At 38.1% G+C, this 11,660-nt stretch overlaps 1 protein-coding gene across 1 annotated transcript; it reads right to left on the minus strand.

The window, feature by feature from the left end:
* Positions 1-8,580: 8,580 nt before the first annotated feature.
* LOC141906224 (uncharacterized) lies at positions 8,581-10,424 on the minus strand. Its single transcript, XM_074795466.1, has 2 exons — positions 9,254-10,424; positions 8,581-8,840 (listed from the first exon to the last, which is right to left on the minus strand). The coding sequence occupies exons 1-2, from the start codon at positions 10,422-10,424 to the stop codon at positions 8,581-8,583; spliced, it is 1,431 nt and encodes a 476-aa protein (XP_074651567.1).
* Between the last annotated feature and the right edge of the window lie 1,236 nt (positions 10,425-11,660).

Consider the following 11,660-nt stretch of genomic DNA (forward strand, 5'->3'; position numbering starts at 1 on the left):
TATAGTTTTATTGTGTCTTGCTTTTTGAGACTTATCTATATCGATATTACATGTTGGGCAGTAGTACTTATTTGCTTCCATTTTAATACTATATTTTTTATTAAAATTGATTTTAGAAGTTCAATGATTTAAATGTTATTCATATATATATGAATATTTTAAGAGTAATAGGGATAATGGGCTTTCAAGCTAAAGGTTGAACGGGCGGGTGAGTAAAAATGAAAAACATAAAAATAATTACAATTTCTACTTGAATTAGGAGTGAAACTCATGAAAATGAAAAATAAATTCGAGCGTGTGAGAATTTATTTTTCATTTTCATGAGTTTCACTCCTAATTCAAGTAGAAATTGTAATTATTTTTATGTTTTTCATTTTTTACGAGCTCGACCGTTCGACCTTTGGCTTGAAAGCCCATTATCCCTATTACTACTAACACTTTTAATGTTTAAAAATCTAACTCATACAAATATGAATATTGAAATAATGTTGTAAATATATACTTTTATATTGAATAATCTGTCAATTTAAATGTTATTCATGTATATGATTATTTTAAGAGTAATAGGGGTAATGGGCTTTCAGGTTAAAGGTTGAAGGGGCGAGTGAGTAAAAAATGAAAATAACAATAATTTACAGTTGAATTAGGAGTGTGCGCGACTAATTCAACTGTAAATTATTGTTATTTTCACTTTTTTATGAGCTCGACCCTTCGACCTTTGATCTGAAAGCCCATTACCCCTATTACTGACGTTATTTGCGGGTCTCATGAAACACTTTCGTGCGCTCTTTTTAAATCTAAAATAGCATAAATACATGCGTGTTCGTTATAAACAAGGTTAAATTCCAAACGCACATGAAATATGGAGCCTGTATCACACGATATACACATCTTGAATTTTGTCTAACTACGTAGGCCCTTTCCAAATGGGAATTGTTCAGTTTTTTAACGGCCGACATTCAGCGGCACCTAAAAAACCGGTTTTATAGCACTTGAGATTTTCAGTGTAGGGCACATCTCTCATCGACTCGGCTCGCGGTCGGTGGTTTAATGGGAACACATCTGGTTGTTACTAGTTTAACAGTTGACGAATTCAGAAAACTTTTTTCAAATGTCTTTGATAACTTTTTAAACATAGTATTCTTCTTAATTACATTTCGCTGATTCCATAGATATTTTTTCATGAAAATTGATCCAGTTATAACGGATTTAAACATACATGTAAAATGATTATTTTCAAAATATTCAATTTTCTCCGATTTTGAAGAAATTCTGACACAATATCATCTCCACTCGACACATGATTTTACTTCGGCGCCTTTGAAGGGAGTGTCACTTGTTGTTGAGTTCATATTTAGTCAAACAAGAAGATATGCCTGATTCCTTTTTAGAATTTAGATTTCGACGGATATCATCAAATTACTAGAAAGGGGCAGCAGCTTTCGGTCATCCGCAAAAAATACCTAAAATGCTCTCCTAGGGTTATGGAAAAACATGTCACGAAACATACGGAAAATCCTTTGTTTGGTAGCCTGAAATTATTGAACTCTTAAATAGCAACATTCAGAGAAACAAAAACATTAGAATATATTCTCGCCCACCCTTTAAAAAAACAACGTGATTTCAATTGAAGATGACACGTAGCCTCATATCAAATGATATGAACGCAACAGAGCCTATTCATTCTCTTTACGAGGATGGGTCTCCACATTCATAGGATACGATACGAGATTCGTGGGTACGAATGATGAATACAACTGATAAAGCGCCAATTTCACTGATTCTTGCACATAAAGGTGTTTTAGAGTAATCTAGTTAACAGGTGTGTTTTAGGAGTATTTTGAATTTAAACTCAAATCGGGGTTCATGACGAATATTGAGCATTCTAGGGCTGGAGCAAGAAACGTGTGGGATCGTCCGCCAATGGTATCACCAAAGAAATACTAAGGAGCCAGTGCGTGGTGGCTATTGAAAGCGACGACCGCATGTGCATTGATTGAATGACATCTCAAAAGTCAGATTATATAAAATTGAACATGATATATGGATAGGTTATTCCATATATACTGGTAAAAATGATGCCCAATATGTGATATAAATGTTCAATTAAAAAGTAGAAACCGAATCCATAATTCAGTCTGGTATTGTTATAACATCAAACACTCAAGTTTAATCCTTTTCTAGATTGGTAGCCAGTGTAGATGAGCAAGAATAGTGGTCCATAATTTTAATGTGGACTGTTCAACAAGTTGGAGGTTGTGTAGAGATGAATGAGTTTAAAATGGGGTGGAATTTAGATAATACTGTTTAAATGTCTGTTACTCAATCTTTTTATTGATCATAAAAAATTGTGGTAAAATATTTGACTCTAGGGTTGTTTTTAGATTGTATCTCTCCACGCCAGAGGTAATCACGGATATTGGACTACACAAAATTCCTTGTGTACAGCTCAACTTTTTAAATCCCTGGAAAAGCTCGCCACGGATATATCTCAGTAATGATTAATTTTCCCACAAATTCTCCCCTTCGAAAAACCTAAACAACCAATGTACGCTTGCTCTAAGTTTGCCAATGCACTATTGTTACCTTTTCTAGCCATTTGCACTAGCTGTTTGTCGCAAATAGATTGCATCCTCTATTACAGGAGTAAAGGATACAGCTCTGGGACCCGTTTCTCAAAAGATAGTTTAAATTAACCATCATCCAATATGATACATGACTAAATACACTGAAAAAGATCATTTATGTACACATTTCAAATTTCAAACCATGTTTTATCATTAGAAAATTACGACACAACGTTCGATCTTTCACTAGAGATAATCTTTTTGAATTTGTACACTGAGTTTTCGTATCGTATTATCGTATTTTCAATTCTCTGCTTTTGAGTCAACGAGTACAAAGTTATTTTAGCAATGAAAATTTAATTGTCATTATAAATGTTAACTATCCACTGGTAAACTTACTAACTTTTGGCAACTGACCTTAGATCGTGGAATGGTCTCAGGTGGCCTGCTGATCCACTCTTTATTTATACTACTAAAGAAATATACAGTATAAGACGTAAAAAGTATATGAACATATTATTTATCTTTATATCGCGATAATTCGTGTACGTATGATTGAAAAACGATATTCTATCGAATCTCATGGTACTTATGATTATTGTGTATAGAATCAATAATAAGCTACCCTCCACGGATACGAAGCAGCCTAAGTTTACATCCTACCAAAATTATCGTCGAAACTCTCAGCATCATTTCAAGGGTCGGTCTTAGAAAATATATGAAGGACGTGTTCACAGGTTAACGAGGCCAAAAATCTTCCCCAAAATTTCAAATTTTTACAAGCAAAGATAATATACTTCATGCTTTTGGTGCAGAAAAAAAATACATGTCCACAAAATGCAAATTGTGTTTTCAAAGTAAACGATTGAGTGTGGAATTGTTTCGAATTCAAGGTTTTTCCATTAACACTTCGGTATTTTTCAATAAGATAAGTCAAACTATTGTTGTGATGGCTATTTGAATACTTCATCATTATATTGAAAGATATGTTATACTTAATGCATCTTTTCTTAGGCCTTACAGCTTTCTCTATTGGTTAGCGTTGTGATCACTCAAAATTAACCATAAGTTTGAATTCTCACTGATCTACTACATCTCTATAACAAAAATATATTTCATATCAGGCAATTAGCTTTGATCTGTGGTCAGTGGACTGCAGCTACGAAACATTTAAAACTACTACATTATCATTCCATCTATTCATGTATATATAATTATGATATGATATCTTCTTTGTTCAGTTTAAAAGTCTTGATCGTAAAAGTTTGACAAGTCTCGCATGTTGGTACCGATACGCACGTTCACGCGAGTGAAATGTGCACGTTACAGGCTCAAATGCGCACGTTACAATTACAAATGGAAACGTTGTTCGTTCAAAACCCTACGTAAAAATCTTATGCATTTTAGCGGAATTTCAAAGTTAGCTCGTTACCTACAACAAAAATCGGACAAGACTTTTTCAAGCGACAAATTTAAATGTAAGAGCTAGTAGTACTAACGAAAGATTCACTAAACATATAAATTACTTATGGGGGTTCTGGTTAGCACTGGTTACTGGTCTGTACTGGTCAAGCATTGGTCAGTTAAACAATTTTTAGATTAATGCCCACATCATATCTAGTTATTTGACACCAAACAACTTAATTGTTTGCAAACAAATAATTTACTATATGGTCAGTACTGGTCATGCATTGGTCAGTTAGAAGACCATGGTCCACGCCACATTTGATACCAAACATGATTGGATTGTGTCGTTTCGAAAATTTTCTGTTGGGCAATTTGTGGTCAGCCCTGGTTCGTTAGGTTCTTATTTTGCGGGCATTTTATCTCGAACCACCGAAAGACCGAATCACTAATTGATTCACCAGATCGTTAATTGCTGAAAATGAAGATTAGTGTTTAACTAATAGTCCTTTTCTGAACAAAATGTCTCTGGTATGGGTCCTATGGAATCATGTCCTTAACTGTACACCGTACTGTATCTTTGTACTGTATCTTTTTATGTTCACTACTACCGTAATTGACTATAATGTTTTCAAGTGGTCTTAAGTACCGCTAATAGCCGAAAGTCGTTGATTTATGTGAAATTTACATATAGCGCCACCCTTTGATAGTAAAGCTAACCCGAGCAATACGGGTGTTAAATAGATACGCTAGCAAACCGGCATTCTCATAATGCCTCAGTTCTGCACAATCCAATCATGTGTGGTATCAACTCGTGGCGTGGACCTTGTCTATTAACTGACCAATGCATGACCAGTACTAGCCATATAGTAAATTAATTGTTTTGCAATCAATAAAGTTGTTTGGTGTCAAATAACTAGATATGATGTGGACATTAATCTAAAAATTGTTTAACTGACCAATGCCAGACCAGTACTGACCAGTTACCAGTGCTAACCAGAAAGTAATTTATATCTTTATTAAGCAATAAAATCGTGTTTGGGCGTCGAGCGACTAGATATGGTGCAGGCTATGATCTAACAACTATCTAACTGACCAATTTTTTACCAATACTGACCACATAGCTATATGAATCTGTTTCGGAAACAACTACCGGTAACTTGTCTATTTTAGAAGCAACACAGTCGTGTTTGGTGTCAAATAATTAGATGTGGTGTGGGCTTTCATCTAACAACTATTCAACTGACCAATTCTTGACCAATACTGCCCACGTAGCTCTATATGGATCTGTTTCGGAAACAACTAGTCGTGTCTGGTATCAAATGATTTCATTTGGCCTGAACGTAAATCTCTTTTACCTGTACAAGCTACATCAGTACTGTCTAATTACCGGTTAAATATTTTTAGAAATGACACTGGGTATTGCCTGAATCCTTCGTTGGTACTACTAGCTCTAACATTTAAATTTGTCGCTGGAAAAATTCTTGTCCGATTTTTGTTGTAGGTAGCGAGCTAACTTTGAACTTTTCCACTAAATGCATAAGATTTTTACGTAGGGTAACAACGTTTTACGATTTGTAATTGTAACGTGCGCATTTGAGCCTGTAACGTGCACATTTCACTCGCGTGAACGTGTAACAAAATTTCATTTCTCAAGACAGATACCATCCTTGCTTGCCAGGGGTCCGGTATCACTCCCGAACTCGCTTCCACCATCCCCCTGGCCTCACGAAGCGTGATTTCATTACTGGCGCTGTTGTTGCGCATGACGTCATATATCGATTTGCGAAATACTTCCTTGTTCAGTAAAACGTTCGTTGATTGGTCCATTTAACCATATGAAGAGATGGCGCTTCTTGCAGTGAACACACGCTAAAACTGTCCTGTTAAAGAATGCCGAAATCAGCACTGAAAACATTGATACGTTTCTGATGTCCGTCGTCTATTATCGGATGAAGAGTAGCGCTATATATTCCCCAGAAATTGGTAGGAAATAACTCATTGTAAGTTGTGAACTTTTGATCGTTTATATCTTGTCTACGGTTCCGTCAGTGTCGTCGATCCAAGATGGCTGACCAACAAAGAAAATCTGATGCCAGTGATACGGATGATTTCTCGAACCTCGAAGTAAAAGACATTCGAAGGATGTTTCCTAACAGAAGTCATCGAATCGGCTTACTCCCTTCGAGAAAATTGATTTGTCTCTCTATAAAAGAGAAGCGAGATGTTGTTGTTTTATCACAGCGGAGGACCGTGTGCATGCCTGGATTTTTGCAGTATACAAGCTCATGTATGCCGAGCTGGGGGATGACCCTGATTTCATTGTAACGTGGACTAACAAAGACTTGGATTACTCTGTGACGGAGTTTTCAGTCTGCAAAAGCAGTGTAGCCTCCGCAGAGTCCCGTAGTGTCTCATCAGTTCCGCATGCGCCTGACCCAGTCAATGAATTACTGATGGTGAACCGACGCGTCTCAGTTCTAGAAGAAGCTCTAGTCAAAGTATCAGACAATATAAACTGCGGTGTGGTGTATAAATTGTCTAGTATAGAGTCCTATCTTCTAATCCTCTGTAAGCGTAATATGGGTCCCGCTGATCGACTATGAAGAGGTAAAGGTGCTCAAAGCTAAAAACAATGCGCTACGTGCTAAGGTTTCCGAACTTGAATTACGAATTCAGACATCCAGTGTGGAATCAGAAGCTATGGTTGATAAGGCAGCAGCCGCCTCTTTCGAAGATCTGGAGGAAATAGAAGTATGACAGCCAAGTTGGAGGAACTTGACTCAACAAATAGAGATCTTTTGCGGGAAAGGCAGCTAATGATGGTGGATAATGATAAATTATCATTAGAATTAAGTGAATCCCGACAGGAAATTAGTATCCTTCAAGAACACATTGTACAACTCACCAACGAATGCAAAATACTCGCTAATTATAATACCCAGGACTGTGCGTCTCCCTCCAATGATACCCCGCAGTCAGTCGCCCCTTTTCGGCTCTCGAACCAATATTCTAAGAACAAAGAAGGGGACAGACCTGAACCGGTAGCCGAAACGGACACTCTGTTCTTGGAGGACAGTATGTCCAAACTCATTGACTTCAAAATAATCGAAAACAGCTACAGAAAGCCAATTGAGGTCCGGAAAGCGGCGAGAATTAAGAACATTCCTAAAAGAGACGAAATTCCGAGCTCCGTCAAGAATGTAATTATTCAAACGGGAGTCAATGATCTGCGTAACCCTAAAGAGGAAGTGGAGCTAATTGCGACAGCCTTCGTTGACAGAGTGAATGATATTTCGAATCGTGATGGTTGCAGGATCCTAGTGTCTTTGCCGATTGTGTCCATGGATGAAAGCCTTAATGGGAACATCCATCGTTTTAACCACATGGTTTTCGATGGTCTTAACGATAACGAAAGCGTTATATTCATCAACAATGACAATTTCATTAATAAAATGAGTGCGACCCTCTACGAAACCGACGGGCGGATTCATCTCGGTAAAAAAGATGGCAGCAGTCTCTTAGCGGCTAATCTTATTAGAGGACTAAGATGGTTAACCAATTCGAGCAAGTCCAACCGGAATCCGTTTGTTCGTAGTACGTCCGATCGTAACTCGTCCAACTATCATCAGTCTGATCACAATTCGCTTGACCGTAGTACGTCTGGTCGTAATCCGCTTGACCGTAGTCCGTCCGGTCGTAATCCGCTCGACCATAGTCCATCTGGTCGTAATCCACGAGACCGGAGTCCGTCCGGTAGTAATCCGCGAGACCGGAGTCCGTCCGGTCGTAATCCGAACAACTGTTATTCATTTAGTCATAATCCGCCTGATCATAATCGGTTTAGTCGTAATCCGCGCGCTCGTAATTCGTCCAGAGCAGGGAATCGAAACCCTCCTAATAGAAATACCAGCCGTGCCGCGGACCCTTTAAAGGCGTATACACAATGGCGACATCAAGGGAAACTCAGATCTCCTGATTAAAGCTCTTATTGACGTGCTAAATAAATCGTAAGGGAGCTCGGTGCCTCGAGTCTTGCTGTATAAGTCATAGGTCCAAAAAAAAAATAAGAAAAAAAATGATAATAAGAAAATCGTATCAATGTTTGTCCCTTTATTCATATACATGTATTTTCTGATACGGGGTCATCCCACTAGTCCGGGGGTCCACTAGTCCGGGGGTCCACTAGTCCGGGGGTCCACTAGTCCGGGGGTCCACTAGTCCGGGGGTCCACTAGTCCGGGATTAGCTTTGATCACTTGTTTTTGCTATCCAGGGATGCTTTATGTCAAATGTGTCTCGGTGTACCGGTAGACATATTTTTCTCTCCGCATCAGGTCCTAAAACAGCCATTAGATTTTGCCAAATATGAAATTGCGACTATTATATTTTTCAAAACGTAATATAAACCTGTATAATGTAGTTTCTATATTCAGTGAGCGTAATTACATGTATATGTATTTACAACCAATAATTAAAAGAAAATCAAATGAAAAACCACACAAACACCAGTCAGTCGAATTACGGTAACCAGAGAATCACATCACCAGTTGATTATTGACATATCGTCCTTATTTTTATATGGTAAAAACCATTATTTGCAAAAAATTCTAGAAGTCGGCTATCAGATGGCTAACTGCTCTCCAGTAGTTACTGGCATCTCTATCACCATCCTCATACTCTCTTTTGAGTCTGCGGAGACGTGTTTCCAAGTTGCGCCATTTGCGACGTCGCACAGTGGGATCGCCACCTCTGTTCATTTGGGCAATACTATTTGCCGTCTGTGCCTGTAGATCTTTCAGATGCCGTATGAGGATCCATAAGTTTGGATGTCGGACTTGTACCTGGTCATTCCATCGCCTGTGAAATGCTGAAAATAGCTTTTTGTGTTTAAGTGAATATGCAGTCGAACCCCGATAGTACGATTCGGCTTACGACAAAACTCGCGGTATAAATTGTGTCGTATTACCAGGATTTTCGCACTATCCCCTTTCTAAACAAATATTTTGATGCGAGTTTGTATTGACTTTGGTTGGGACAGACGAAAATCGTCCTTATCTATGATAAATAGGAATCCCGTGGTTGTCCTATTAGACTGTATAAGGTGGCATGTTCATCCAAAGTACCATAAAAATTAGGATTTTAATAACCTGTCTGATTGCATATGGATCTAGGATTTTTTCTTAATTATCAGGATTATCATAATATAACAAGGCGCAAAGCACGTACTATTAAAATTGCGCATGACATTTAGTAGATTTAAGGAAAAACCAAGCCATTTACCTTCAGCATTGTTATTGGTACGGCAATCCATGTTTCGCTCGTACACATTCCATAGTGGTATTGGAAACTGGCCATTTATGTACGTGTTTTCTACATAAAACAGGAAATCATCAAGGGTCGGGTATTGTCTGATCGCTCTTCTTGTAGAATTTCTGTTTAGTAGCAGGCGAAAATTATTTCGAACTATTGCGACTGGCAAAAAGCCCAATGACATTACTTTCCGTACAATTTTACGAAGTCTGTTATCTTTCCTATATGCTCTCACAAGTCCAAGCAACTTGACATGTCGCCATAAAGCTTGGTTAAAGTGGAAATAGCAACCACCAATGTTCGTCTGAGGGAGTTCTGTTTCTACAGCCGTTATCAACGCAAGCTCAAAGTCACACACTATCATATTTGGTCGCCATCTACGATTACTTGCTCTTCTAACTTCACGTTTTAAGACCTGTATTATCTGACGATAATGAGCAATTTCACGGTTAACAGTAAGTGCGACAACTAGCGGGAGGACACGCCCATGATAGTCACCCAGAACTGTGAAAACTTGTTGATACGGTCTTGGGGCGGTTCTAAACGTGCCGTCCATATACAATGTGTTACTTACATTTAGTGCCCGTAGATTTCGATCGGCTCCAAATATAAGGATTCCCCAATCGTTATCTTGGTGTAGCAAAAATCGCCTGCCATTCCAACATCGGGCCCATTCACCTGCGACATTAACAGAGTCTATATCATGTGGTATTTCGGGCATATGCTTAGTTTTTATTCTTGCAATTGCCGATCTCACCGACTTGAACGCGGGAATATCGCGATCCCCACCACCTTGTTGGTGCAGCCTAGATATTTCTTGGTCATAAACTCTTTTAACAGGTTTTGTGGGATCAGTGCGGACTTCATTTTTTAGTGTATTTGAAAATTCGCCCGCCTCAATCACCGCATCGTCGTGGCCATGATTATGTTCATCTGGACCGTCTAAAACTGTGATATTGCCGGGGTCACCATCGTCTCTATTGAAATTGTTTGTTTTCAGCTTGGATCGGCAGTCTTTCCGCCAGCATCGCCAGAGCATGCACTCGCTCAGTTGCCTATTAAAATGGTACTTGTAGCCTTCGTTAATCAGAATTTTGCCAATACCCCTACTTCCAGTGGATAGTCGCGGTCTCTGAGCCATATCGTACACTCGGTCAACACGTTTAATACGAGAATGGCAGAGATACTCGCATTACTGAGAAACAACATCATTGGGAACATATAGATTGTCTTAATTTCCCACGCTCCTGACAACTAATAATAGGCGAACGTCATGAGAATTTATTTAAAAAATGTATTTAATTTCAATTGTTGTCCGGTGTGTTCTTACATTAACTGTATAGCATACCGGAACTTTCATTTAGGTTTAAAATCCAATCCCGGACCAATGAACCCCCGGATCAATGAACCCCCGGACCAATGAACCCCCGGACTAGTGAACCCCCGGACCAATGAACCCCCGGACTAGTGAACCCCCGGACCAATGAACCCCCGGACTAGTGGTACGCTCCCTTCTGATACAACCTATCATAAGTAAATAAGTACGCTTTCTTACCAATGTGTGCTAAGATTCAATTATTATCATTATTCAACCTATTAAGTATTAGATTTTGAATCTCTTTTATCGATGTATGTTCGGATATAGCCTATCGAATGCCAGTATTAAGTACTTGTTTATATATCTCCTTTTTTGACGCCTTATAAAACGTTACCATTATGAAACCTAAACAATGCTAACCATTCAGCGTCATTTTACAAACGACAGCCGTAAATCGATGTGCAAAACGTAACAGGTTTATGTGTACACAAACAAGCTATCTGGCAAAATATTATTGACATAGATGTAGAATCCTGTGATTATATAATGACCTATATTTGAACGTCGAAATGTTATATTGCATTGAATATCATTAGACGACGTATTGTAATAGTAAAGGATGTATGATTATATCAGAAGCGGCAGGCATAAATAGAAATGATAAGTAAATCGGATTATTCGGTTAAATGGCGGATGTATACACGATGCGGAATGTAGTGTTCAATTGTGTAATTTGTAACAGTTAATTTTGCTCTAGCTAGTGGCGCCCTCATGCGGTATTTCTTTGTACTAAAAGTTAAGATGGTATCCATGTGATTGCAATTTTAAGACAGTTTTAGTTTTTACGTTTGTTTCTGCCAAATTTATGTTAGATCAATCCCAAAACGTCTGTAAGTACATAGCAGAATATCTTCTAAATGTGTATTAATATTCAGTAATCAGTAACTATAGTTTAATGTGCTTTAAATCAGTCGCGAAAGTTTATTAAATTTAATTATTGAGTACGTGACTTCCGGTAAAGATGGAAGACATTTTCTTTTTACTTTCGATATTAATTTC

The sequence above is a fragment of the Tubulanus polymorphus genome, chromosome 5, assembly GCF_964204645.1.
Source record: "Tubulanus polymorphus chromosome 5, tnTubPoly1.2, whole genome shotgun sequence".
NCBI lineage: Eukaryota > Metazoa > Nemertea > Palaeonemertea > Tubulaniformes > Tubulanidae > Tubulanus > Tubulanus polymorphus.